At 69.6% G+C, this 27,310-nt stretch overlaps 2 protein-coding genes across 3 annotated transcripts; one reads left to right on the top strand and one right to left on the bottom strand.

Annotated features, from left to right (window-relative positions):
- Window positions 1-1,767: 1,767 nt before the first annotated feature.
- On the top strand, window positions 1,768-15,199 carry ABCB6 (ATP binding cassette subfamily B member 6 (LAN blood group)). Its single transcript, XM_067570089.1, has 20 exons — window positions 1,768-1,868; window positions 3,403-3,934; window positions 5,386-5,523; window positions 6,058-6,247; window positions 8,310-8,402; window positions 8,932-9,124; window positions 9,462-9,583; window positions 9,716-9,825; window positions 9,941-10,006; window positions 10,291-10,416; window positions 10,550-10,626; window positions 10,921-10,984; window positions 11,432-11,517; window positions 11,883-11,940; window positions 12,305-12,409; window positions 12,684-12,858; window positions 13,022-13,134; window positions 13,462-13,556; window positions 14,322-14,390; window positions 14,645-15,199. The coding sequence occupies exons 2-20, from the start codon at window positions 3,419-3,421 to the stop codon at window positions 14,784-14,786; spliced, it is 2,538 nt and encodes an 845-aa protein (XP_067426190.1). The 5' UTR covers window positions 1,768-1,868; window positions 3,403-3,418; the 3' UTR covers window positions 14,787-15,199.
- A 2,381-nt stretch (window positions 15,200-17,580) lies between these two features.
- ZFAND2B (zinc finger AN1-type containing 2B) lies at window positions 17,581-27,057 on the bottom strand. 2 transcript variants are annotated; one of them, XM_067529438.1, is made up of 10 exons: window positions 26,906-27,057; window positions 26,464-26,561; window positions 24,393-24,487; window positions 23,159-23,290; window positions 22,030-22,181; window positions 21,394-21,486; window positions 21,140-21,209; window positions 20,324-20,400; window positions 19,766-19,853; window positions 17,581-19,417 (listed from the first exon to the last, which is right to left on the bottom strand). In XM_067529438.1, the coding sequence occupies exons 2-10, from the start codon at window positions 26,516-26,518 to the stop codon at window positions 19,373-19,375; spliced, it is 807 nt and encodes a 268-aa protein (XP_067385539.1). In that variant the 5' UTR covers window positions 26,519-26,561; window positions 26,906-27,057; the 3' UTR covers window positions 17,581-19,372. The 2 variants fall into 2 exon arrangements, with proteins under 2 accessions (XP_067385539.1, XP_067385540.1); XM_067529439.1 differs by having other exon boundaries at window positions 19,766-19,850.
- Between the last annotated feature and the right edge of the window lie 253 nt (window positions 27,058-27,310).

Here is a 27,310-nt window from a genome sequence, read left to right as displayed (position 1 = left end):
GTGGCTCCTGCTCTGTCTCCCCATCCTTTGTTCAGGTTTCCGGACCACTCCTGCCTGGCCCCGCCTCAGCTTCCTGGGGGGGGGGCAAATGGCCAGCCATGATCATTAGTTGCTAGTTACCAAATGTCCCGGTGCCTGGATTTGCCCTTGTCTTCATGGACTTTCCATGGGCCTGGGCCACAAACCTGAGACCGCCGGACGCCAGTCACGCCTGCCTCTGCAGAGAGTAACTTTCCCACCTCCTAGCAGCATATGGGGGAAACTGAGGCACTGACAGCATTCGTACAAAATACAGAACATTCCCACTCCGTCTCTCTCGCACACACGGCACACACGTAACTACCCTTGCTGGAAAGCTGCAACATAACCTGACGTCGAGTCTTAGACCCCAGACCAACGAGACACAATAACCAAACCTGGCAAGAGACAAAGCAGGCTGCTCCGGGAGGCACAGAGGCCCGACTCCCCAGCACCGCGTTCTTGGCTGCCTCTTTCCAGCCTGACAGCTCCCAGAGGGTGTGACGGACGCACTGGCGGGACTGGCTCCCGTGTTCTCTCTGGCTCCTGGCTCAGAAGCTCCCAGCTTGCCGGCTTCACCACCGAGCCCCCTAGCCTGAAAATAGGCCCAAGACAGACCCCGGTCTTAACACGCTAGCTTGCAGTTCCAGCCCAGACCTCCCTAGACCACAGTCCCTGCATGGGGTGTCTCTGGGTCCGGGCTGTCCGTCCCGCACGGAGAGTTCAGAACGGCTGCAGAGGAGGAATTTTGGCCGGGCTGGGCCGTCCTGCAGTCACCTAGCAAGGGACCCAGGGCTCAGCCAGGCCACGGCGAGGGGATGCCCCCACTTCTCCAAACACGATGGTGCGCACGTTCCCCTGAGAGCCCACGATGGTCCCCACAGGGCCCCCTGTCGCTCTGCAGCGCCTGTGGGCAGCCAGGACACTGGGCTGGATGGTTCCGTGCTCTGCCCCAACGTGGCTGATTCCAGCCACACAAACCCCTGCGGCCCTGGGCCTTGCACAGGAGAGAGCAGCCGGGCCCGCCAGGCCGCCCCCATGCAGCATCGGTCCCTCCCGCCCCGGGTGCCAGCAGGCCAGGGCTGCACAGGGCCTTTCCCAGAGGGGCCGGAGGGTGCGACGGACACACTGGCGGGACTGGCTCCCGGGTTCTCTCTGGCTCCCGGGTTCTCAGAAGCCCCTCTCTCTCCATCCCAGCCCAGCCCCGGAGCAGCAGGTGCTCACCCGGCCCGTCCAGTCCCTGCCTGGGCTGCCAGGCACCCCCCGCCCAGCCCGGACACCTGCTGCCCCATGCCCGGCCCTGGGCGACCTGCCGCCAGTCCTGGGCGGGGCGGGAGGGCTGTGATCCCCTAGCATCAGGCCAGAGCTTGGTCCATCGGCCCAGTGCTGGGTGTCAGGGTGGGGCAGGGTCTGGGTCCCTGGGGGGGGTCTGTAGGGCAGAGTCCCTGGGGGTCCCTGGGATGCAGTGTTGGAGCAGGAGATGCTCTCTGCGACCTGAGATAGGAATTCGGTCCCGGGGTCCCAGGGACATCATGGGGCGGGGCACGTGCGGGGGGCGGGGCCAGGTCCCGGGGGCGGGGCACGTGGAGGGATCTGGTCCTGGGGCAGGGGGCGGGGTCAGGTCCAGGGGGCGGGGCACGTGAGGGGAGCTGGAGCGGGGGGCGGGGTCAGGTCCCGGGGGCGGGGCACTGGGGGGTCGGGTGCCGGGTGTCTGGGCAGAGGGCGCGGGAGGTTCGCGGCGGGGGGGCGGGCGGCAGGGTCGGTATCTGCCCGGCTCTAGGACCCGGCGGGAGCCGGCGGCGCCGCGGCTCCGTGTGCGCAGCTGGGAGCCGGAGCCGGAGCCGGCGCCGGTGAGCAGGGCCCGGGCAGAGCGCGCCGCTGCCCCCCCGTGCGGGGCGGATCCCTGCACGTGGGGTGGCGTGTGGGGCTGGGGGTGGCGGCCCCCCCCCCCCGTGGGTCCGGAGGCAGCTGCTCGGTTTGGCCCACGGACGCTGCCCGGTGCCGGGGGGCCGGGGGGGGCCGAGCTGGAGACCCTGGCCTGGCCTGGCCGCCCAGCGATGACCCCCCGCCCGCCCCCGCCCCTCTGCAGCTGGGGGCTGGGAACTGTGGCGGCCCCAGAAGCTCGTGCCCGGAGATCGGGTGTCTGACCCCCCCGCAGCCCCCCGCTGCTGCCGCCAGGGCTCCCCCGGGGGTGTGCATCGCACCCGGGCCGTGCCCTGCGGGGTGTGCATCGCACCCGGGGCTGGCCCGGGGCCCTGGAGCCCATCCCGGGCTGCCCGCGCCGCGCCGCGCCTCCCCTCGCGCCCCTCAGACCTGCGTGCCCGTGCATGACCTGGTGCAGGAGCGCGGGGCGGTGGATTTGGCCCCGCGGTGTAACAGCTGCTTGTCTTGCTCTGCCCCCCGCGTGCAGGGCCCGTGCCCGGCTGGCGGCATGGCCAGCCCCGGGTGTCACCGCACACCGGGACCTGCGCGCCCACCCTCGCGGGTCTGTCTGCGCACCCGGCTGTGCTGGGACAGGTGGGGCCTGGCCCCCTCGGTGCCGCCCCCCAGCCCTGGGCTGCATCCTGCACCAGCTGCCGGCCTGTTTTCAATTGGTTCCAAGGCCTCCCAGGAGCCGGCGCTTTGGGGAGCGGGGCAGAGAACGGGGGGGGGGTCGGTACCCGGCGGCAGCAGGGCTGCAGGGGCGTAACACAGGCCTAGTGTCCGTGCAGGGCGGACCTGCCCCCCGCCCCCCAGCAGGGCTCGCGTGGCCGCGCTGCCCGGCTGGGGCTGATGAATGGCCGCTCGCCCCCAGCCTGGGCATCCGAGCAGGTCGAGGCCCAGCCTCCACACCTGGAAACGCACAGCACGGCCATCCCCGGGGGGGTCGTTTTGGTTTATAGCCCCCTCCCCCCCCCCCACGCGTGCGAGCGAGGCAGTGGTTGGAGGTGATATGCCCCTCCGATTCCCAGGCACAGACCGGGCCGTGCTGCTGGCTGCTGGGAATCCGCTTTCAGCAAGGCCCAGTCACCCCCGCTCTGCAGTCCAAGGGCTGTATTCCAGCACGCACTTGCCCGGGCACCGGCTGGGGCATCTGACCCTGCCAGGGTCTGTGCATGCCTGGGCCCTGTATCTGCACGTCTGTGTGTGCATTTGCACACCCGTCAGACAAGCTGGCTGAGTGGTTACAGTGTGGGGTGGCTCATCTGGCGTGCGCTGCACCCCGCACGTGGCGGAGCCTCTCTCCCGGGGCTGAGATGCTGGGGTGAGGAGCGTGGCCGAGAACCGGCGCAGGACAGAATATCTGCGTGTGCATGTGTGTGAGTGTGCATGAGGGTGTGTGCATGCTGGCGCAGGGCAGCCCCCCCCCCGAGCTGCTGTGTCTGTGCCGTTGTGTCTCCGCAGCCGCTGGCCGGGCAGGATGGCGGTGCTGGGGAGCTACTGCGAGGGGAACGGCTCCATCGGCCAGGCCTGGACGCAGCAGGGCCTGGCTCCCTGCTTCTACCTCACGCTGGTGCCCACGGTGCAGCTGAGCCTCTGCCTCCTGCTGGGCGCCCTGCAGTCCGCCTGCTACGCCCGCTTCGGCCGCGCCATGGAGCCCAAGTACATCCCCCGCTCGCGCCTCTACCGCGGGCAGGTGCTGCTCTCCCTGCTGCTGGTGCTGCAGCCCCTCGGTGCCCTCCTGTGGCAGGCGCTGAGCCCGGGCCCGCTCTACGGCTCCGCGGTGCTGTACGGCTGCCTCTCTGCCGCCGGCTGGGCCTGCGCCCTGGGCCTGCTGCAGCTGGAGCACACCCGGGTGCTGGTGCAGGACCGGGTCCGGGGCCACGGCACCGTCCTGCTGCTCTTCTGGGCGCTGGCCTTCGCCGCCGAGAACCTGGCCCTGGTGTCCTGGCGCAGCCCCTTGTGGTGGTGGGCCCTGGCAGACGCCAGCCAGAAGGTAGGTCGGGGGCCGGGGAGCGGGCGGCTTGGGGGGCATGGAGCAGGGGGGTGAGGGGCTATTGCTGGGCTGCCCCCGGCCCTCTTCGGCTGGAGACAGGAAGCTCTCCCAGCCCCCAGAGTGGGTTTGGACCACCGCGCCCTGGGCAGCCCAGGATTGCCCCCCCGGAGCCCCATTGGGCCCTGTGGACGTAGCTGGTTCCTGCCAGCTGGAGCAGCCCCGGATGCCAGGGGACCAGCCAGCACGTCTGGCCGGGGCAGGTGCTGAGCCCCTGAAGGATGCCCCGTGAGAGCCGGGGCTGGTCCCGGACGTGCCCTCGCCGTGGCCCCATGTCGGCTCTTCACCAGCGTCCGGCTGTGGGAGGGCAGCTCGGGGCAGCGGCTGCACCGGCTCTAGCTCCCGGAGGGCAGCGGGGGGCATGGCCCATGAACCCTTTAGTTCCAGCCGGACGCCAGCGCGGTCCCCGGGCCGTGCCCGGCTTGGATCCGAACGCTGGAGTGGGGGGGAGCCCGGCTGGGAGCGTTTCCTGCTCTCCCGGCTGGTCGGTTCATGATTCCACCCCACCACGGCCTCCCCCGTCCAGGGCCTTCGCCCTGCGGAGACGGGCACCCTTGGGAGAGGGGAGGCGGGAGCTGGTGGGGGCCGGGGGGCAGCCTGGGACGATGGTGGAGCCGGAGCCAAGGGCTGGAGAGAAAATGTCCCGAGAACAGGTGGGGGGGGTCGTATCACTGGGGAGGGGGTAAGGTGACAGGCAGCCCCTGATTCCTTCCCCCCTTATTCCGCCCCCCGCCTGGCCCTGGGATTCCTGCCGAGTCACCCTGTTTGGGGTGGAGCCTGCGGGCAGGGGAGGGGGGGGCAGGACACGTGGGGGGGGCACCGTCTGGCTGTGGTGTTTTGCTGAGTCACTGGCAGAGGCCTCTGCCCGGCGGCTGGGGGAGGGTGGGGGGGAGGGTGTCTGTGCTGTGGGTCCCCTGGGGCAGGACATGGGGGCCCCTCCCTTCCTGGTCCTGCTCCTGGGCCCAGAGACACAGGCTGGCGGGGGCCACGGTGCTGCACACACACCCAGGCCCACCTGGGCCCTGCCCCCTGGCTGTGGGTCGGGGTGTCTGTCCCAGCCCCCCTTTGGTCTTGCTGTGCAGATGGGGGGAGCTCCCTGGGCAAGGGGGGGCTTTAGCTACAGCGCCCCTCCCCCCCAGCCAGACGGCTGCCCCCTCCCTTCAGCCCAGCCCAGATCTCCCCCGGGTGGGACGCTGGCTCCCCCCGCCAGCTGCCTGCCGGTTCCCAGGCCTGGGGAGCCCCCCAGCCACAGAGTCGCTCTCCCCGCGGACATCCTGGAGCTCAGCCTCCGGCCAGGGGCCCCGAGTGTCTCCGAGTCCCCAGCCCTTTCTGCTCAGCGCGGCGGGTGTGGGGCTCGTGGGGGGCAGGCGGCTGATCCCGGGCTCCCCTGGCAGGTGCAGTTCAGCCTGTGGGTGACGCGTTACGTCAGCACCTTCGCCCTCTTCGTGCTGGGGATGAAGGCCCCCGGGCTGCCGCACAAGCCCTACATGCTGCTGGTGAACGAAGACGAGCGCGACGTGGAGAACCGGCAGGTGGGGGGGGGGGGGCTGGGAGCAGGCGTGGATCCTGCGGGGAGGGCTTCGGCGGGTCCCGTGACTCACCTGGGTCCGAGAAGGGGAGAGGATCTCGGGCGTGGGCCGGGGCCCGACCTCCGCAGGCATTTCACCGGACCGTGGGTGCACCGGGGCTTGGAACGTCAGCCTTTGGGGAGGGCCGGGGGGGCACCTGCCCCCTGAGTTACGAGTCAGCCCCAGGCACCTGCCGGAGCTCCGCTGCCAGCCCCATGGGGGCGGGGGGCACCTGTCAGCCCCAGGCACCAGCTCCCCCAAGCCACCATCAGCTGGGGGTCACTCTGGTGCGCATGGGGGCGGCTGGACTTGGGCTCCCTGCCCAGGCACTCCAAGGCCTAGGAGCATCTGTCACCCCAAGCCCCGCAGGAGCCGCACTCCAGGGCCGGGAGCTTTTGCCCAAATCACCGCAGGACCTCAGTGACTCCTGGCGCTTGGGGGAAGGGACGGATCCCCTGGGCCAGACCTGCTCCTCCTCACCCCCCTTCTCCGCCTCAGCCCCTCCTGTCAGGCGCCAGCAGGAGCGGCTCCACCTGGCGGGATTTGGGCAGGAAGCTGCGGCTGCTGGTGCAGTACGTGTGGCCGGGGGGCAGCCGCCCGCTGCAGGGCCTGGTGCTGTTCTGCATGGTGCTGATGGGGCTGGAGCGCGCCGTCAACGTCTTCGTGCCCATCTACTACAAGAACATCGGTGAGGCCCGCCGGGGCGGGGGGGAGGCGTTGGCCCGGCCCGAGCCGGGGTGGCACTGCCCTGGCACGTGCAGTCCCTGCAGCTGCCCTGTGACCCCTCGGGCAGACACGCACAGCTGCATGGACGGGCCCGGCTGCCCCGGGGCAGGATCCCAGGGACTGCTGGGGAGCAGGTGGTGGGGTCTGGCTGATGCCTGGCGGCCAGGCCCAGGGGACCCCTCGCCCCAGTACGCGCTGGTCCCCACGGCCCATGCACAGTCCCCGGAGGCCCCGGGCGGAGGAGAGTTGTTGCACATGTCGGGGCAGGGGACAGAAAAGGACCTGGGGGTAACAGTGGATAAGAAGCTGGATGTGAGTCATCAGTGTGCCCTGGTTGTCAAGAAGCTAATAGCATATTGGGCTGCATTAGTAGGGGCATTGCCAGCAGGTCACGGGAAGTGATTATTCCCCTCTATTCGGCACTGGTGAGGCCACATTTGGAGTATTGTGTCCAGTTTTGAGTCCCCCACTACAAAAAGGATGTGGACAAGTTGGAGAGAGTCCAGCGGAGGGCAACAAAAATGATGAGGGGGCTGGAGCACAAGACTTATGAGGAGAGGCTGAGGGAACTGGGCTTGTTTAGTCTGCAAAAGAGAAGAGTGAGGGGGGATTTGATAGCAGCCTTTAACTACCTGAAAGGGGATTCCAGGGAGGATGGGGCTAGGCTGTTCTCGGTGGTGGCAGATGACAGAACAAGGAGCAACGGTCTCAAGTTGCAGGGCGGGAGGTCTAGGTTGGACATTAGGAAAAAGTTTTTTACTAGGAGGGTGGTGAAGCATTGGAATGGGTTACCTAGGAAGGTGGTGGAGTCTCCATCCTTAGAGGTTTTTAAGCTGCGGCTTGACAAAGCCCTGGTTGGGATGATATAGCTGAGGTTAGTCCTGCTCTGAGCAGGGGGTTGGACTAGATACCTCCTGAGGTCCCTTCCAACTCTATGATTCTATGATTCTAAGGGATGGGGTGTGCGGGGGCTGGGACGAGCCCGCAGAGAGGGGGGTGGCTGCCCTCAGCCGAGGGCCAGCGCCAGGCTCTGCTGCGGCTGCCCCCGGGTATCGGCATCGAGAGACGCTGCTCGGTCCCTGCCCTGCTTGCAGGTGCTTGTGGCCCCGGCCTGGCACTGCTGCATGCCCGGCCAGCTCGGGACCTCGGGGCTTGTGGGGCAGAGGGACGCTGCTGCCCCCGTCGCGCCCCAGAGCACCGGGGGCTCCTGGAGTCGGCGCCCTTGCCCGGTTGGGGGGAGAGGGCGGCTCTCCCATCCTGGGCCCTTCACCCCGAACGCCTCATTGTTGCAGGCACTGTGCCTGGCTGGCCCCCTGCACCAGACACGGCTGCCCCAGGGGGTGCCCCCCCCTGCTCCAGTCGCGCTGGCTTTGCCCCGAGGTTAACGAGCCTGCTCAGGCCAGACCCCGCCTGCCCCCCGGCACACAGAGCTAGTTGAGCGGAGCTCCCCGGGCTGTGGGGTGGTGGTGGTTGGGGGGTGTTCTCTGGCACCGTACCCCTGCATGGCACTGGGGGTGCTGTCTCTTGAGGGCTCCCCACTAGCCCCTTGTGTTCGCTGCCCGGCCTGGGGCCCCCTCCCCAGTGTCCCAGCAGGTCCCCTCATGCGTGACCTCGCTCGGCCTGCCCTCCTGCCATGGAGTCGCTGGGCCCAGGATTCGCCGCCACCTCCCAGCCCAGCCCCCGGCGGGGCGCCATGCCCCTCCCCAGAAGAGGCTGCATCTCAGCGCTTGGTGCGGCCGCCTGAGCCTCTGCCTTGGGCTCCGTGGGGATAAGGGGCCGGTGCTGGGGGGGCAGAGGCTGCCTTATCTCTAACCTCACCCAGGTAGGGGGCAAATGGGTCTGAGACCCCTGCCCCCCGTAGCGGGAGCGCGTCAGGCTGGGCAGTGCCGAGAGGAGATGGGGGGGGGGCCCCCTGCAAGGGGGGGATGCGCCACATAGGCCCCGGCTCCCTCCCGTAGGCGCAGGGTGGTGCTGCCAGCCCCCGCCCCCTCCGGCGCGCTGATGGGGGTCTCCTGTCTCCCCAGTGAACGAGCTGACAGAAGGTGCCGCCTGGCACACGCTGGCCTGGACCATCTGCATCTACGTGTTGCTCAAGTTCCTGCAGGGCGGAGGCGCTGGTAGGACTCACCGGGGAGCTGAGTGGGGGGCTCTGGTAGGGGCGTCGTTCCAGGCGCGTGGCCCTCTCCGGGGCTGCCGGGCACTGTCCTGCCCGGACGGGAGGCTGCTGTGCAGACAGCGCGGTGCTGGGGCTGCTGTGGCATCTCTGCCGTCCCAGAGCTGGGCAGAGAGCTGGGGGGGCGCGAGAGGGGCTGGGGGCATTATCTGGAGCACAGGCGGGCAGAGGGAGCAGACTAGCCAGCCAGCGCCCTGGGATGGTCCCAGCTCCCCGGGCTGGCTGGGTGCCAGGGTCTGGCACTGGGGGGCAGGACTCCAGGCATTTCCAGGGGCCCCTTGGCTGGAGGCGTGGGGGGCCAGCAGACCTAGGCAAGGGGGTGGTTCTGGTGCCTCGTCCCCCAGGCTGACTGGCCTTGCTGCCTTGGCCAGGCCCCTCTGCCCCGTGGGCCCTGGGTGTACCAGGGCTGGGCTGTGGGGGGGTGTCTCGTGTCCCCGTCCGTCCATCGGTCTCTGCCCCCGCCCCGCCCACAGGCTCCACCGGGTTCCTCAGCAACTCCCGCACCTTCCTGTGGATCCGGGTGCAGCAGTTCACCACCCGCCGGGTGCAGATCCAGCTCTTCGCCCACCTGCACGGCCTGTCCCTGCGCTGGCATCTGGGCCGCAAGACAGGCGAGGTGCTGCGCAGCGTGGACAGGGGGACCAGCAGCGTCAACAGCCTGCTCAGGTACCGCGGGGGGCGGGTGAGCTCCCTGGGGGGGGAGCCGGCCAGCCGGGCATCTCCTGTACCCCTGCCCCGCCTGGGAGGGGCACCAGCGAGCGCCCTGCTGAGCCTCGGGGGAGGGGAGGGGAGGGGAGTGGGGCTCACCCGGGCGGGGGTGAGAATGGGATGGTGCAAGGGGGTTAAGGTGGGGCAGGGCTATGGGGCAGAGGGAGAGGTGGGGGTGATGGGGGGGTGGATCAGAGTGGGGGGGAAGGCAAGAGACGGGCAGGGCTATGGGGTGGATCGGGGGGGGTGGATCAGGCTCGCCCGGGGCTGACATGACCCCGCCCTGCCCCCGCAGCTACATCGTCTTCAGCATCTTCCCCACCGTGGCCGACATCGTCATCGGCATCGTCTACTTCAGCTCGGCCTTCAACCCCTGGTTCGGCCTCATCATCTTCGTCTGCATGAGCCTCTACCTGAGTGCGTGCCGGGCCGGCCGGGTGGGGGGGGGAGCGCTGCACGGGGGGCTTGTGCCGGGATCCCGCCCCCAGCCGCGCACGGTGACCCCGGCGCACCGATCTGGGGGTGACCTTTGGCCCCTTCTCCCCGCAGCCCTGACCATCACCATCACCGAGTGGAGAACCAGGTACCGGCGGGACATGAACACCCGTGACAACGAGGCCAAGGCCCGGGCCGTCGACTCGCTGCTCAACTTCGAGACGGTACCGGCCCGCGGGCGGGGGGCTGAGCCCCAGGCTGGGGTGGGGGAGGTGGGACCCAGTGAAGGTGGGTTCTGGGCCCCGGGGCTGGGACTGAGCCCGGCTCCGTGTCTTTCAGGTGAAATATTACAACGCGGAGAGCTACGAAGTGAATCGGTTCAATGACGCCATCATCAAGTACCAGGTACCTGGGGAGCTCGCTGCCCCTGCCCTGCACCGGTGGGGGAACGGGCTCGGAGGGGGGGCCGCTCGCGGTGCAGTTGGCAGCCCCGTGGGGACCCCCAGCCACCTGCATCCAGGGGGGTTCCCGCAAATACATTGCACGGGGGGGCTAACTCAGATCAGGGGTGTGGGGCAGGTCTGGGGGGTTGCAGTGTGTTGAGGGTGGGGCAAACCTATTGCTGGAGGGCAGGGGGTCCCTGCGCCTCTTGGGAGGGGTCCCTGACTCTCCCCCCCACCCCTCTGCAGGTGTCGGAGTGGAAGGTCAACGCCTCGCTGGCCTTGCTGAACCAGACCCAGAACCTGATCATCGGCCTGGGGCTGCTGGCGGGGTCCCTGCTCTGCGCCTACTTTGTGACCCAGGGGAGGTTCCAGGTGAGCCGGGGCCGGGCCGGGCCCCAGCCTCCACCGCTGCACCCCAGCCGGGGCCCCCCTTCCCTGCCAGCCCCAGGGTGCAGGGGTGGGGCCCGGCTCCGGCGCTGACGGCGTCTCCCCCCATCTCCTCCAGGTGGGCGACTTCGTCCTCTTCGGCACCTACATCATCCAGCTCTACACGCCGCTCAACTGGTTCGGCACCTACTACAGGTAGCCCTGCCCCCTCGCCAGGCCCTAGCCCCGCCCCCTGATTCACCCCGGATCAAGCCATTGGTCCATCATGCCTAGTAGCCCCTCCCCTTGTGAGGCAGACCAGGTCATTGGTTGATCTAGCCAGGTAGCCCCGCCTCCTGCACCAAACCAGCCACCCTCTGGGTGCCGGCACCCCCCTCGGGATGTGACCAAGGTCGTCATGCCCCTCCCCCCTCAGTGGGGCGGGGGCTGTCTGGGCCGTGCGTGGGGCTGTGGCCCCCTGTCCCAACTTCACCTGCCCTCCGCCCGCAGGATGATCCAGAGCTCCTTCATCGACATGGAGAACATGTTCGAGCTCTTCAACGAGGAGCAAGAGGTGGGTGCCCCGCCCCGCGGCCCCATCCAAGAAGAGGCCCCGCCCCTTGGCCCCACCCAAGCAGAGGCCCCGCCCCCTGACCCGCCCCTCAGCTCTGCCCCAGCAGGGGCTGCACAGCCTGCCCCAGCTCCCACCCCAGAGGTGGGTGCCCCCTCCCCAGCAGATCAGCTGCTGCCCTCCACAGGAGATGGGGGTGACTCACTCCACCCCCTGCCCTCAACCCCCCCCCAGACACATTCAGGCATCTCTGCCCGGGGCTCAGTTTCCCCTGCACTGCTCCCTTTGCTTTGCCGGGGTCCTGGTTAGGGTGGGGCAGGGAATGGAGCTAAGGGTGGGGCCCAGCTGGCTCCCCCTCCCCCACGGCGTCCTGGGAGCAGCTGTGCAGGGGCTGGCCCTGGCGAGCCATGGGGCGGCAGGGCCCTGAGGCCATGTGTCGCTGTCCGGCAGGTGAAGGACGAGGTGAACGCCCGGGACCTGCTCTTCCGCTCGGGGCGCATTGAGTTTGAGAACGTGCATTTCAGCTACGTGGACGGGTATGGGGCAGTGGGGCCAGGCCTGGGGCAGGGAGGGGGAGCACGGGGCTCAGTGGGGGGTGGGGCAGGTACAGGGAGGGGGAGAACGGGGCGGGGGTGGGGCAGGCAGGTGCGTGTGGGTACATGGGATGGGGCCAGGGGCAGGACCCAGGTCTGCAGTACGTGGGGTGGGGATGCGGCGAGTGGCCAGGCCGGTCTGGGGTGGGGCACGGCACATGTGGGGTGGATGCCAGCACACGGGGGCACCCTCCCCCACACATCCTGGGTCGCGGCAGGCCCGCCGGCCTCTGCGTGTGGGTCGTGGCGCCAAGGGCTCCGTGGAGGGGGTGGAACGGGATGCAGCTGAACCCCTCTCTCCCCCCCAGGAGGGAAATCCTGCAGGACGTCTCCTTCTCAGTGATGCCCGGACAGACCCTGGCCCTGGTGAGAACGGGGCCCGTGCTCCGGGGTCCGTTAGTGCGGGCGGGCTTGGCTGATGGTGGTAGGAACCTGTCTGCGTAGAGCCTGCCCAGGCCGCGGGCCAGTCTGCAGAATGATATTGGGGACTGGTCCATATGGAACTGTATGGAGCCTGCCCCATCGCTGGCCCCTGTGCCCGCCCATCTTAGTCTGCAGGGCGGCTTCAGGGCCAGTCTGTGCAGAGCTGCCCATGCCCATGAATGTGGGGTCTCATTCACTTTATTTGGGAGCTTGTGCTGGTCCGTATGGTGCCATCTGGGCCCCCCCACTGCTCCCGCACCGGGCCGAGCGGCCCTTCGCCAGCTGACTCTTGTGCTCCTTTCCCCAGGTGGGCCCCTCCGGCTCAGGGAAAAGCACCATCCTCCGCCTGCTCTTCCGCTTCTACGACGTGTGGGGCGGCTGCATCCGCATCGATGGGCAGGACATCTCCAAGGTGAGCGGGCAGGGCTGGGGGAGGGGCACGGGGGGTGCCCGGGGCAGGGTACGGGGCTATCTGGGGGTGTGAAGGGCACCGGGTGATGGGGAAGGGTACGGGGGTGCCGGGGGCAGGCAGGGCATCGCGCTTTCACATGAAGTTGGGGTCACACAGTGACGCTGGATTCAGCGGTCCGTGCACGGGGGGGGCTAAGGCTGCCTGGGCTGGGGCGGCTGCTTTCCCAGGCTGCTCTCCCCTCCCGGCTCTGACGGGGCTGCCGGGCTCCCGGCAGGTGACGCTGGCCTCGCTGCGGGCCCGCATCGGCGTGGTGCCCCAGGACACGGTGCTCTTCAACGACTCCATCTGCAACAACGTCCGCTACGGGCGCTCCACCGCCTCCGACGAGGAGGTGCGCCAGGCCGCCCGGGCCGCCGACATCCACGAACGGATCCTGTCCTTCCCCGAGGGTGAGCCCCCGCCGGGCCTGGCTACAGCAGCACGGGGGGAGCGGGGGGGGGCTGGCCTGGCTCAGGATCGGGGTGGGAGGCCGGATGGGGGGCGGGAGGGGCGGGGGGGGGGGCGTTGGCAGTGGGGAGCCGGGTCCAACGCGCCCGGCTCTGTGCCCCGCAGGTTACGAGACCCAGGTGGGGGAACGGGGCCTCAAGCTGAGCGGGGGCGAGAAGCAGCGAGTGGCCATCGCACGCACCATCCTCAAGGACCCCCAGATCATCCTGCTGGACGAGGTAAAGCGGAGCCTGGGGCCCTGCCCCCAAACAGCGGCCCCCTTCCCCGCCCCCAGGGTTCCCCCTTCCGGCCATCACCGAACACTGCCCCCCCCGGCGCCCCCCTGACTCCAGCCTCTCCCCAGAGGAGCTGACAGCTCGTGGGGCCCAGACTGGGGGCTGAGACTGGTCACGGCTTCTCCCAGCCGCGGGGCACCATGACTGGGTAGGGTATGGGCCGGGGCGGTGGGGGGGGTGCAGCGGGGCACAGGGTTGGTGCAGGGGGCAGGTGGGGGTTCAGGGGGGCACAGCAGCCCCTCCCACGGGCAATGGCTCCCTGGCCCGCAGGCGACGTCGGCGCTGGACACCGAGACGGAGAGGAACATCCAGGGTTCGCTGGCCATGGTCTGCGCCAACCGCACCACCATTGTCGTCGCCCACAGGTGGGGATGGGGCAGGACTTGGCCCGGGGCAGGGGCCTGCAGGCCACGGACTGTTGGCGGGAGGGCGAATTCCCGGGGGGCGGGAGGGGCTGTTCTGCTCCCTGCTGCACGGGGCCCCTAGCGCCCCACAGGCCAGCAGTCACTGGGAGGGGGGCACCCCCTGCTGACCCTGCACCCTGCCACACGGGGTCTCGATACCCCCTAGACTTGGGCCTGGCACGGGCTCAGCAGGACCCGCCATGCTGGGAAAACAGCACCGAGTGAGCTCGGGGGAGGCTCTGCTGCTGGGGGGGCTTGCGGTTCTTACTGGCCTGCCTGGAGCAGGGTGGACACTGGGCGCTTGCACCCCCAGCCCCGTTTCAGGCTCTCGGCAGACTCAGGCGCATGGTCCCGGTTTTAAAAGGAAAGCGCCAGCTCCGGCCCTGGTCCTGCAGCGGGCGCAGGGTGGGTGGCTGCAGGGCCAGGGGCTACGCACAGCTTAGGGGTCAGGCAGAGGGATGGCGGAGCAGGAAGGCCCCCAAACCCCCTGTTGCCCGGTGAGGGGAGTTGCTCGTTTGCGGTGGAGCACACGGCCAGCTTTCCGCTCGCTCCCTCGGGGCTGCCCCCCTTGACTGGCTGCCCCCTGGGGTGCAGCGATTGCTGCCGGCCGCTCCCCGGGGCTGTGCTGAGCGGGACGGGGCGCGGCAGCCCCTGGAGCCCGGGCACCGTGGGGCACATGTGGGGGGTCTGCTCATGCCTCAGTAATGTGCTGTGTTCCCTCCACAGGCTCTCCACGGTCGTTAACGCCGACCAGATCCTGGTTCTCAAGGACGGGCGCGTCATGGAGCGTGGCAGGTACCGTCCACACACCCGCAGCTGGCGCCGGGCTGGCTGTGGCTGGCAGCGCCTGGCCTGGGGGGTTGGGGAGCTTCCGCAGAGGGCCCGATGCAGCTCTGCAATGAGTGTGGGGCTGGGCCGAGCCCTGCAGGGGGAAGGGGCAGCGCAGGGGGTAGCTGGCCCCTCTCCTAGGGCAGGGTGGGCTGGGTGGGGGTGGGGCAGGGGCTGGGCAGGCCAGAGCTGCAGCCCCCTGAGCCCCGGCTCTCCGGCAGGCACGAGGAGCTGCTGCAGAAGGGCGGCATCTACGCCGGGATGTGGCAGCAGCAGGCGGCCGGGGAGGCCTCGGACTCGGACGCGGAGAGCAAGGACCGCAGCACCGAGAAGCTGCCGGCTGCCCCCGGGAAGGGGCCGTGAGCGCAGGCCGGACCCAGGGGACGTCGGGCAGCGCCAGCGGCACCCAGCTGCCCCCGCGCCGTCGACGGGCGAGCCACACCCCTCCCGCCCGCTGCGCTGTCTTGGCTCCTCTCAGAGCTGTCGGCACGTTCCTGCCGTGGGCGGCTCCCGGGCGTGGTGTGAGACTGAGCCGCGTCCTGGCCCCAAAACCCCCCGGGAGTGTTGGTCCCTGTGAGGCCTACGGGCATCTCCGTGCCAGCCACCCGCCCCCCACGCATGGAGGGCAGCGGTGCAGCCGGCAGCGTGCCCCTAGGCCGGCCCGGCAGAGCACTGCATGCTGGGATTCGGCGCCCCCAGGGCTGCTGCGACAGCAGGACGGGTGGGTGAGCCACGTCCCCTGACACTGGTCTGCCCCCGTCCGCAGGGGTAGGGCCTGCTGCAGTGGGGGGAGGGGGGGGGCTGCTGATACCCCAGTGCAGAGGCCAGGATGGGGGGAGGCACAGCAAGGGGTGGGGGGCGGTTGGGTGTTTTTAAGTTTTGATTGTGTCTTTGGTTGTTGAATCTTATAAAGTGCTTGGCACCAACTCTGGCTCCGTGTTTTGTGGGGGCAGGCCCAGCTCTTTGAACTGGGGTTGGGGGGGGGGCAGCTCTCCAGACTCACGGTAGGGGGCTGGGCAGTCTGCACCCAGCCTGGCGGGGGTGTTCAGTGGCTCACCCACCCCCCCCTCAGTTCGCAGGCAGGGAGGGGCGGGGGCTGAGCCGCACGAGCTTTCACTGGCCATGGGGCTCCTGCCAGTCGTGTCTTGAAAGCACCATTTGGGTGTGAGCCCCGAAGTCAGGGGCAGCAACGGGGGGAGAGCTGAGAAGGGAACCCAGGAGTCCTGTGCCACCACTCCGCCCCCCCTCCCCCCCCCCCCCCGAGCTCCGGGGGCAATGCCAAGCTGGCCAGAACCCCGCTGCCCGCTGCAGGCGCTGACTGGGTGACTTGACTGAGGGTGCGGGGTCAGGTCCCCTCCTGGCATGCACGGGGGGGGGGCAGAGGGGCCAGGGGCAGCAAGGGCCCCACGGCCCCTGCACCTCAGACAGCCCCTCAGCGTGCAGGGCCCACTGCCCCCACCCCCCCTGTGCGACCCCGCTGCTGGTCCCCTGGCGCTGTGCCCCATGCCCTGCGGGGGGCTCAGTCTTGCCTCCCTCCGGGGAGGGGACCCGGCTTCAGCCAGTGCCAGAGCCCGCCCTGCTGCCAGAGCACCGGGGGGGGGGCAGCCCCTAGCAGCCCGTGAACCCGGCCGGGGCCCCTCCTGTGTCGGGGGCAGGGGCTGTGCCAGGGCGCCCGGGCCAGGCTCCTGCTGGGCGGCTGCAGCGGGGCGAGAGGCCGGGACTGGGGGGCGTTTGTCGGGGGGGGTCTCAGGCAGGCGGGCGGGGAGAAGCTGCTCTGTCTAGGCTGGGACTTCAGCCCCGGCCCGGCCCAGCCCCTCGGCAGACCCCGGCCCCCGCTGCAGCCAGACCCAGCGCCCGGCCCCGGCCTTCGGGCTGCTCCTTACCCCGGTGCCGGGCGCTGCTGCCGCCCTGGGCCAAGTCCCCAAGGGAGGGGGGGCACCAGAGTCAGGGTTCCCCCCCCCCCCCCGGGTCGCAGTGTCCCCACCGTGTACCGGCAGGGCCCCCGCACGGGGGGGGGGGGGGGGGTGAGGGTCCTCGCCCGGCGGCAGCGCCGCGGGCAGGGGCCGGCCGGCTGAGCCCCAGGCGGCTCGGGGCAGGGGTAACCCCAGGGGGGCCGGTGCCCCCCGCCCGAGCCCCAGCACCGCTCCCAGCTCGGGGCCCCCCCCGGACAGACGGACGGCGGCGGCAGAGCAGCGGCAGGGTCCTGGCCGCTCCAGGGGCGGGGCGGGGGGGGGGTGTCAGTGCTGGGGGGGCCCCGGGGGGGGGGGGGGGGTTGCAGTCCCTGCGCAGGGGGCGTCCAGCCGAACTCCGGCCCCAAGCAGCCCATGCGCCCCCCGGGGCCGAACAGCGGCTGCTAGCGCGTTGGGGGGGGGGTCCCGCGCAGCCCCCCCCCCCCCCCCCCCCCCGGGCGGTCGCGCCTGTCCCCGGCGGCCCGTCCCGTGGCTGCTGGGGGGGGGGGTCTGTCCACAGCCTCCGCCCCCCCCCCCCCAACCACAGCGCCCCCGCGTGACACCTCCCCCCCAACCCCACCGCAGCCAGTGGGTTTAGGGCCCTGCAACCCCGCGGGCGGCGATCTGTGGGGCAGGCCGCGCACCCAGCCAGAACAGGCCCGTGTCTTGCCTTGGCCCCCTTTGCCCCCAGGGTAGAGCCGGGGGCGGGGGGGGGGTGTGTGTGTGTGTGTGTGTGTGTGTGCATCCCGGCTTCGGGCTGGCACTGTGGAAGCACACAGGGGAGGCACTGTGGGGAAGAGAGCCCAGGGCTTGGGGGGCCCAGAGAGGAGCCCAGGGCTGGGGTAACATGGGGCTGTGCATCAGGACTGAGGGGCAGCCTGTTTTCACCTGGGGGACGCAGCCCGGCCCTGCTGGGACGGCCGGGTAAGCCCGGCGCTGAGGCCAGTGACAGTGCCAGCCCCCCACCCCGCGGGGCAGCATTGGCCAGTGCAGCCGCTCAGTCTCCCCCAGCTGCTGCTGTTTCCAGGGCGCCGTGCCCTGGGGACCCACTGCTGCCCCGTGGCACCCACCCGCTGGCATTCTGCTGGTGCCCACCTGCCCTGGGTTGTACACGGCTGTACACAGCCTGCACCCGGGCAGGAGCCAGCCAGGGCCCCACCCTCCAGCGGGAACACTTAGATGCCACCCCCCCCCCCACCTGCGAATGGTGCAGGAGCAGCCAGCCCCCAGCTAAGCACCAGGGGCTGCTGGCGCCAGGCGAGGCCTGGAGGGTCGAGCGCCCAGGCAGGGAACCTCCCTGTGGGACAGGGCCCTGGTTTGTGCAGCACCGGCCCCAGGCCGGGAACAAGGCTGCGGGGCGGAGCGCGTGGAGTCCAGCTCTTACCCCCAGCCCCAGGAGGACATGTCAGGGGTGCCAGGCTTTGCTAAGCTGCTCTCAGCGGAAGGTGGGCAGTGACCCCGCCCCTGAACAGGCCCTGCCAGGCCACCCCCTGCAGCAGCTGCCCCCCCGTGGGGCAGGCCTGCACTCACCCCAGCTGCTCCAAGGGGCTGCCCCTGCCCCCTTCCCTGCAGGGCTCTGGCTGGGGGGCTCAGGCTGGTTCCCCCTGGACACGTGGCCCCACAGGATCGGCCCCAGATGGCTCGTCCCAGCACAGGGGCCAGGGCCAGGCCCGGGTGGCCGGCAGGCGCAGGCGGCGCTGCCTGGGTGACAGCCGTGCTGGGGACCGAGGATCCAGGCTGCGGGGCTGGGAGCGCAGCTGATGTCAGGTGCAGGGCAGGGCCCCTCTCCCCGCACAGAGAGCCCAGCACACCCAGCTCTCGGGTAGGACTTTATTTCCCTGCAGGCAGCACTCGCCCAGCAGCCAGACAGCTCCGCCCAGCGCACTACGGCTCCTCCGCACCAGAGCCGGCCCAGCCCTCGGCCCCGGGTGCAGGACGGGACGCACCAGCCATAGCCATAGGCAAAATGCCAGAGCTGGGGAGAGCAGCTGCCCCCAGCCCGTCTAGGAGGGGCCGCTCGGGGGAAGGCTCCACTTGCCCCGTCACTATCCCAGCAGCGACTCGGGCAAGGGTCAGGTGACACCTTCGGCCAGGGCTTGGTTTGGGGGTCTCTCAGCAGCAGCCAGAGCTCACCCCCGGGGGGGCGGCGTGCCGTAGAAAACAGAGCTTCCTCCTTGGCCGGCCAGGGGCTGGGAAAGCCCCGCCCGAGGACAGCGGGGGGGTGCTCCCGGCCCTGGGCATGGCTGGTGGGTCACAGGGGGCAGCTGTGAACCTCAGGCCGTGCCCCACACGGCACAGCTGGCGCAGCGAGCAGGGCTGCAGTTCCCAGGCACGGTGAAGGGGGCACGGCTGAGTCACCACGGACGGGGAACCAGTTACCCGGCTGCTCCCGGAGGTTACAACCCCCCCTCCTCCTCCCCCTTAGAGCCGGGGCAGCCACGGGCTCTGGGCCAGGAAAGGAGCAGGCGGTCTCCCTAACTCACACCCACCATGGGCTCTCCTGAGCTCTGGGCTGCCCTCGCCCCTTTGCAGTGCGGGGCGGGGGGGCAGACATGGCCCAGCACAGCCAGCCTGGTCAGAGGGCAGGCCCGGGGGCCAAGACATCTCAGGGTGCAGTGCTGCACCTCCAGGCCAAGAGAGGTCCCCCTGCCGTTCACCCCACTGTTGGCACCGCGCAGACGGGCTGGGGCCCGACGCCTCCACTGATGACAGGGCCCAGGGCTGCTGCCACCGCTCCAGCTGGCTGGCCGCTCGCTGCAGGTCGCCCGGCCCCACGCGGTTGCAGCCGGCTCCAGTCTGTGCGAGCTGGGCGGGGCCGGTGCAGCTCAATGACGGCCTCGGGTGCTGCTCGGCTACGCTCTACCCTAGGGGGCAGGGGCTGCCAGGGCTCGGGGGTGTTCCTAGCTGTGGAGGAGGCAGGAGAAGCCCCCGCGGAGCCCCCAAGGGCCTGGCAGAGCGAGGCGGTGGTACCCGGCCCTGCGGCAGGCCTCGGTGCCCGGCCTAGAACATGCTGCAGTCGGACGGCCTCGAACTCCGGCTCTGGGCCTAGAAAGGGGAACACAGCACGAGTGAGTAAGTGTCCCCCGCCCCCCAGCAGCACTCGGGACCCCCCCCCCGCCCAGCAGAAAGGTGGGCCTCCCAGGCAGGGAGGGGGCAGCCTGGCGAAACTGGGCTGGGAGTCACCACAGGCCTCCCGGGCCAGCGGGGTCTCTGCACTGCCAGAGGTCAGGCTGCCCCCCCCCATCCCTCCCCCCCAGGGCTCAGTCCTGCCTTGGTTCTTGAGCCTCACACTTCAGCCTGGACGTGGGGGTGCAGAGCCCCAGCCCGTGCCGAGGAGAGGGGACGAGCAGCCGCCTGGCAGGGGGAGCCAGACCTTGGCACGGAGCGGCTCACCTGCTGCTGCTGCCGCCTGCGGTACTCCTCCTCGCTCGCGGACAGCGCCCGCGCCAGGGCCAAGGCCTCCTCCTCCTCCTGCGCCCTGCTGGGGACAGCGTCCAGGGCATGAGACCGCACCCAGCATCGCCCCCCGCGCCGCCACCCAGGCAAAGAGCCAATCCCACTGCAAACAGCGCAGGGGGCTTCGGGGCCTGCCTGCCTGCTGCCGGGATCCCAGCCGGGACGAACCAGGCCAACGCCCCGCCTGGGAAAGGCACGAGGGGCCGGGAAACCTGTAAGGACCTGTCCCAAAGGCAGCCCCCCCCCCACCAGAACCCCGGGCACCCGGCACGGGAATGGGGCTCAGAAGAGCGCCACCTTCAGGGCTGCACAGGTCTCCACAGCAGCTTGGCTTTTCCCAGCAGGTCTCCCACCCCGGCCCTGGCCGATGGGCTGCCAAGATGTGGGGATCGCGCCCCCTCCCCTGCCCCTCGCGTACCCAGTGCAGGCTCTGTGCGGTCAGAGGCAGCCCCCCCGCGTAGCAGGCGCGGGTGCCGGGCGCTGCCCGGGCCGTACCTGAGCGGCGGTGCCGAGCTGTGCGCAGACTCTGCCAGGGACAGCTCCAGGGCTCGCTGCAGAGCCTCGTCTTCGCTCTGAAAGGGGAGCGAGATGTGCCATGGCAGCGGCTCAGCCACGCCCCGGAGGGAGGGCGGGACCAAGCCCCAGAGATCGTGGTGCTGGGGACAATCCTTGGGGCGTGTGCGTCTGGCCCGCCTTGTGTCACCAGCCAGGCCCGGCTGTAGGCCTGGGAGTCAGACACGCTCAGCGGGACGGCGTCTGGGTTCGCAGCCCCCCGTCCTTCTCCTGCGGGGGACGCAGCAACGCACGCCCCTCCGGCCTGGCAGCTTCGACGGCGGTGGCGAGGGGCTGCTGCTTTCGCCCGGCTCCACGTCCAGGGAACGGAGCGCGGGAGGCAATGGCGGGGGGCCAGTGCAGCCTTGGCCGCGCCCGGTCCCCATGGCGGCTCCGGCAGAGCTCAGGGCGGCACTGGCTGTCACGGGCAGGCAGCAGAGCGAACTCTATGGTGGCATCACTGCGTGCCCGGGGTCCCCGTTCCCAAGTGCCGGCCCTAGGCGCATCCAGGGGCCGTCGGGCCATGGTCCTGCCACCTAGGCGGCGGGCGATGGAGCTGGCTCCAGAACACGGCTCCGGTGCCTGACACCCCTGAGAACTGACCTTCCTGCCGTGCCGTGGGCAGACAGCCTGGATCCCTGCCCCCCTCGGGTGGGTACCTCGCCTACACAGGGCTACGGCCTGCCACAGCCTTGGCACTAGAGCACCCGGTTCTCCATGCCACTGGCACCCCCCGGATGGTTTGCACCGGGCACTCACCAGTCCATCCTGCAGTGCGATGACGGGGGGCAAGGTGTTGCCGGGCTGCCGGGCTGCCGTCACGCCACCTCTGGGCAGAAGAGGAGGAGCAGGGTTAGTGCTAGCGCAAGGCCCAGACCCGCTGCCAGGGCGGACTCCCCGAAGTAACGGGTGGCTCTGTGCCGCCCCCACCAGGCGCGAGGACACGCCGCTCTCTGGAGGGGCTGCTGGATCCAGGCCCTGGGGCGGGGTGGGGCTCTGTGCCGGCTCCGTACCTGCCTGGGGCTGGAGCAGGGGGCCCGGCGGTGGCTCTGGCGGCTCCTTTCTTTGACGTACTGGCTGTTTGGGCTCTTGCGACCGCAGCGTGTCTGCGACAGACAACGTCAGTGAGCAACAGCTTCCCCCGCCGGGGGCTCCCAGCCCCCGTCTCCACCTCCCCCCACCTAGGCTCCTAGCCCCCCGCCGGCCCCATCAGGCTCGCCATGGCGGGGGACATCAGAGCCCTGTCTCTGCACCCCTGGAGGCCCCCCACAACGTGGGCACTGCCCCACCCTTCCCTCAGGTGCTCAGCTCCAGCCACGGGCCCTCCATCCCTCCCCCTTTCCCATGCGCGCATCTCCAGGACAGGCCCCCCGCCCTATCCGGCAGTGGTGCCCCAGGCCGTTCACGCGCCGCATCCCTGCTCAGGCAGACACGACACCCCAGCAAGCGTCAAGGGAGGGGGCACATCTCCGGTGCAAAGCCCAGCCCCTGGCAGCTGCAGGGGAGTCTCCTGGCACCAGAATACAGCGCCGGGGCGCCCATCTCTCGTACACACAACACGGGGGGCACAGCTCCGGGCAGCTCTCCCTTCCTCACCACCGCAGTGAGCATGGCACTGGCCTGGCAAAGCACTTCTCTCCCCCCGTTACCCAGCTTTGGAGAGGGGGGGCCCCGCCCCAGTGCAGCTGTGATCCAGGGGGTGCCGGTGCTTGAGGCAGAAGTTCCCGTGGCACTGGTCGCAGATCACCTTCATCATCTCCCTCTGCTTGCAGCCGGCCTTCAGACACTTATTGGTGAAAATCTAACCAGAGACAAGGTGTCCGGTGAGCAGCTGCGCACGGCGCGGCGCGGCGCACGGGGACTGGCGCGGTCACTGCTTCGCTAAGCAGACAGAGCCTTTGCAACGTACCTTCCAGGGGCTCCAGCGCTCCCGGGCCCGTCAGCCAGCGGGCCGGTGGCAAGGCCAGGGACACGCCCCAAGTCTCCATAGCCCAGCTCCAGCCCCCGGCCCAGGCTGCTCTCTGGGGAGCTAACGGCAGCGACGGCCAGTGGCTGCATGGACCCAGGGCTCCAGCGGGAAGGGGCTTTGCACAGTGCAAGGCTCCCGGGGCTGAGGCCAGACAGGCTCATTTTGCCCCCTCCTCTGACGTGCGTGGCACAGAGCAGAGCGCCGCACGCAGGGACCCCTGCAGAAGAGGACCTGTCCCCCCATTTTGTAAGGGGCAGACCAAGCCCAGCAGCTTGGGGCTGAACTAGGGGGGGTCGTAGAGTCCAAGCTGCCCCCATGGCCAATCTGAAGGTGCTACTTCAAAACAAGATGTATTTTTCTAACTCCAGCGTCCATTAGACCTGGCCAGACCCCCCCTCGTGGCTCCGCGGGCCCCTCGGTTCCTATGGCGGCAGCAGGTCCCTGCCCAGCCCCTGTTCTTCCAGGCCTGAGCTCCCCACCCACAGCCCCCCCCCCCATGCCAGGCCTGGACACTGCCTGCCCCAGACACTGCCTGCCCCAGCGCCCCCCAATCCTGATTTACAGCCCCCATCATTTCCCGCCTAGGCCTCGCTTAAGCAGACGATGCTGAACCGGACCAAGTACCATGCGGCTCAGGTGATTTATTCCGGTGTCCACCGGGGAGTCAGCTGAGAGCAGCAGACTTGGCTCAACCTTTCCAGCCAGCATTACGCAAGGGCGAGGCAGAGATCCCCCTCCGATACCCCGAGGCACAGGCCCCAGGTGCCAAGGGCAGGGTGCCAGGCGGAAGCCAGGTGGCAGCTTCCTACCTTGCGCTTGCGCTGAGCGGGGTCGGATTTGCAGTCCCGGTCTATGTGCTCCCCCACCACCACATCAGGCATCTCGCCCCTTCGCACAGGGATGGGGATGTTGCAGAGAGGACACACGGGGACCTGCACGTCCTGGAACACACCAGAGGCCAGGCTGAGCACACACTCGCCAGCCCCGGCCCAGCCCACGCCAGCTCCACTCCCCCCAGGTCCGTCCCTCCCAGGGAGCAGGATCTGCCTTTCATCACTTGGTGTTTTCTAACCCGTCACGGCGCCTTCAGGGTATTCTGAGTAGACCCTGGGCACACCCATGCCAGCGGGAACACGGGCAGCGGGCGAATCGCAGGAATACACAGTGAGAAGCTAAGGTGCAAAGGACCATTACGACCATGCAACCTGCTCCCCTCCGTAACCCCGGCAGAGACCCTCACCCAGCCACGTGGGCCGAGCCGTGCTGAGCAACAGCCAGTCTTGGGTTAAAGACTCCGAGCGACGGAGAAGCTGCCCCATCCCTTGCCCTCCCCTAGGGATTGTGACTGAAACTCAAGCCTGGCCTACACGTGGAACGGCAGCCGAGGGCTCTGGGCTGTGAAATCCCACCACGAAAGAACGCTGCTGTCGCTCGCGTGCGAGAAGGCTGTCCTACCCCGACGCTGCTGTCAGCTGCATCCAAAGTGCAGCCTTCTAACGGCACAGCTGCAGCACCAGAGCATCACGGGTCCCGCCCCCGGGGCACAGACACGGCCCCGGCCTCTCACCAATGCCTGGGCCTCCCCTGAGCTGATGGCCGCACTCCGTGGGCAGCGCTTTGAGCCCAGCCCACTGGAATTAGCTCGGCAGAGACAATGTCCAAGGCGCTGCTAAGCCCACCTGCATTAGGCCCGCTCGGATACCTCCAGCCACTAGCTTCGGGTTCCAGACAACGGTTCGGCAGGCCTGGCAGATGTCTCCACCCTGCAGTCGCCGGAGAATTGCCGCACGGCTGCTGGGGAACGCCGAGCGCCATTCTGTCCCTGGCAGCATTCTCCGACTAGCCCCAGACACAGCTACGCCCCCCGGCAGCTCACCTGGCTCCACCTGCCCCTTCCCTCCCTAGCTCAGCACAGTTCGCACACGTGGGGCCTGAGCTCAGACCAGGAGCGGCTCGGCAGCTCTCAGGAGTGCGTGCCAGGTAGCCCGAAGTCGCTGGGAGCGCAGCACTCAGAGAAGGCCCCGGCCTCCCCTGCCCACGTACCTTCTTGTAGGCAGAGGTGCACTGATGCTGGGTGTAGGTGATGTGGTCGGTGCAGAATATCTGCTCGCACGCGTCGCATTTCAGAGGGAGGAAGTCTGGCAATACAGGAGAGACAGCGGGCAGGTCAGGGGCCAAGGAGTCAGCGCTCCCCATGCCACAGCCCAGGTGCCAGCCAGCTGCTGAGGGCACAACCCAGACACGAGCTGCCTGGGCCAGCCAGCCGGCAGGGACACAGGGCTGCAGGCAGCAAAAGACTGAGCCATCCCGCATCTCCCATCGGTAGCTACAGCTCCCAGAGACTACAGCTCCCAGCATGCAACGCTCCGGCTTCAAACCAAACCCCACATTTGGAGCCTGCACTAAGTTCTGTGGCTTCTCCAGGTTGGTGAAATGACGGGAACGTTTCCCAGCAAGCCAAAGGCAGAGCGACCTCAGGGAGACCGGGGACTCTTCCCCGAAACATTCACCGTGGGTAGGAGCCGCAGGAAGAGCGTGTTTGACTGTCAAAGCGGGGAGCATTTGGTGCTTGTGTATATACGGGTTTGTAAGCTCAGTGCCTGCCCGGCCCCTGCACCAGAAGGCTGATGATGCCGGTCAATGAAATACGAAGGGGGGGGGGGGGGGAATTAAACAGAAGCAGCAAATGCTCTGCAGATCTGCGCAGTGGGAATCACGTCCTTAAGAACTCCACACACAGCTCTCCTGAGCAGCCTCCCTGGTCCGCGAGCGGCAGGAGGAAGAGAAGAGAGCGAAGCCGAGCCAGCTCCAACATGCACAGTCTGAGCGGCCTCCCCAGGGATCCGGCCCAGCCCAAAGCGAGCTCTGGGAGCGCACACCCGGCACCACGGGAGCACACCCTGGCCTGGGCAGTCGGCACCTGTAACAGTCAGTGCACGTTCTCGCTGGCAGGGGCAGCCCCAGACACCGGGGTGCATTTCTGCTCCTCACATCAGCTGCGCGACCTGAGCAGTGCAACGCCCCAGCACGTGAGGACGCTCAGCGCCTCTGGTGCCTTCCGACCGTCAGCTAACGAGCCCACGAGGGATGGCGGCGGCAAAGGGCTGGGGCAGTGCCCAGGGGTCAGTCTGATTGTTTCCCTGGTGCCCACCACCCCCCAGGAGCCTACGACTGGGACACAACCCACAAGAGACACGCCTGGGTAAGAAGCAAAGGCTGCGGGAGCTTCGTTAGCATCACACCACTCCCCCGAGAAAGGCTGGCTTACCCGCTCAGAGGGCCAGCAAAGCTGGGCGTGCCAGCATCTCACTAGGACCATGCGGGCACTGCCGTCACACTGACCGGGCTGGGTCGGTCCCCGCCCCAGTGCGGTGCACCCTGTCACCACAACACGACAACTGTGGGGCCCACAGCCGCTAGCGGGGGGGGGCTTTAAGCACTGATACACCCAAGCAACGGGATTGAAAGTGTCCCGGCTACTGCACCAGCACATCAGAGACACTGTCGCGGGAGCTGTCGCCCCAGAGCCCATCGGGGAGACGGGGGCGCTGCCCCTGCGGGCTCCCCGGGGAAGGGAGCTCACGGCCGTCCAGCCACACAACCTGCCCGAGAGCAGGGCGGTGTGAACAGCCGCGTCACCCTTCACACGGCTACAGCAAGACACAGGTTGTGCCACTTGCAGACGCTCACGCAGCAAGTTAGTGCAGGGCCAGGGACAGAACCCAGGCGTCCTGGCTCCCGGCCCCCTCCCCCCGCTCTATCCACTAGACCCCACTGCCCTCCCAGCGCTGGGCCAGAACCCAGGCGTCCTGGCTCCCGGCCCCCTCCCCCCGCTCTATCCACTAGACCCCACTGCCCTCCCAGCGCTGGGACAGAACCCAGGCGTCCTGGCTCCCAGCCCCCTCCCCCCGCTCTATCCACTAGACCCCACTGCCCTCCCCGCGCTGGGACAGAACCCAGGCGTCCTGGCTCCCCGCCCCGCTGCAGGGCCCTGAGCCATGGCCGGGCAGTGAACACGCCACGACCCCCAAGTGACAGCCCCACGGGAGGGCAGAGACGGCCAAGGGAAGGCGGGGGGTTCCGCGCTCTGCCCCCCAGCAGGACCGGGGCTCACCTAGGCGCTTGCAGGTCGGTTCGGAGCAGTGGGCGCCCAGGTCTGGGAACTCCATGGCGGCGGGGCCGGCTCCGGATCCGGCTCCGGGCCCGGGTCCCCTGCAGCAGCAGCAAGAGTGAGCGCGGCGGGGGGGGGCGCGGGGGTAACGGGGGGCAGGACACCCAGCTATGGGGGGGGCCGGGCACCCAGCTATGGGGAGAGGGAGATCCAGGGGGGGCCGGGCACCCAGCTATGGGGGGGTGGGGGACCTGTGGATTGGGGGCAGGGCACCCACAGGGGGGCCGGGCACCCAGCTATGGGGGGGTGGAGATCAACGGGGGGGCAGGGCACCCAGATATGGGGGGATGGGAGACCCAGAGAGGGCGGGGCACCCTGGGATTGGGGGGAGATCCACGGGGGGCGCAGGGCACCCAGCTGGGGGGGATGGGGGCGGGGCACCCACCGGGCGGCCGATGCGGGAGCGACCCCGAGCCCGTATGACCCAGCGCAGGACCCGTCCCGGACCCGGAAAGCCGCCCAGCCCCAGCCCCACTCCTCGTGACGTCAGGGCCACGCGAGGGCGCGTGCGTCGGCTCCTGGCTCCGCCCCGCGGTGGGGATGCCCCGCCCCTGAGCGCGGGTGGGCGGGACTAAGGGCGCCGGAAGTCCCTCGCCTCGGCCCGGGTCCTAGCGCCCCCCGACTCTCCCGCCCCGGCCGGCAGGGCCGCCCCGCGCCCAGCGCTGCGGGAGGAGGCGGGGGTCGCTCGTTATCGCCGGGCACCGAGCCCCGGCCGGGCGGGACCGCCACCGGCCTGAGCCTGTCCCCGCCCCCGCCCACGGGCGGGCCCCGCAATAACGCCCGGCCCAGG

This window comes from Emydura macquarii, unplaced genomic scaffold (genome assembly GCF_026122565.2).
Source record: "Emydura macquarii macquarii isolate MOO-44397 ecotype Brisbane River unplaced genomic scaffold, CSIRO-AGI_Emac_v2 contig_2988, whole genome shotgun sequence".
NCBI lineage: Eukaryota > Metazoa > Chordata > Testudines > Chelidae > Emydura > Emydura macquarii.
Note: the sequence above shows the minus strand (reverse complement) of the source record. Positions and strands in the feature narration are given on the sequence as shown.

Bases quoted from the DNA above. Each gene is read 5' to 3' on its own strand.
- ABCB6 (XM_067570089.1), top strand. From the start codon at position 3,419: ATGGCGGTGCTGGGGAGCTACTGCGAGGGGAACGGCTCCATCGGCCAG. The intron at 3,935-5,385 runs GTAGGTCGGGGG...CTCCCCTGGCAG, and splicing joins TGGCAGACGCCAGCCAGAAG to GTGCAGTTCAGCCTGTGGGT. The intron at 9,584-9,715 runs GTGCGTGCCGGG...TTCTCCCCGCAG, and splicing joins CTGCATGAGCCTCTACCTGA to CCCTGACCATCACCATCACC.
- ZFAND2B (XM_067529438.1), bottom strand. From the start codon at position 26,518: ATGGAGTTCCCAGACCTGGGCGCCCACTGCTCCGAACCGACCTGCAAG. The intron at 21,210-21,393 runs GTACGGAGCCGG...TCTTCTGCCCAG, and splicing joins CCTGCTCCAGCCCCAGGCAG to AGGTGGCGTGACGGCAGCCC. The intron at 19,418-19,765 runs GTGAGCCGCTCC...TCCCCTTTCTAG, and splicing joins GCAGGCGGCAGCAGCAGCAG to GCCCAGAGCCGGAGTTCGAG.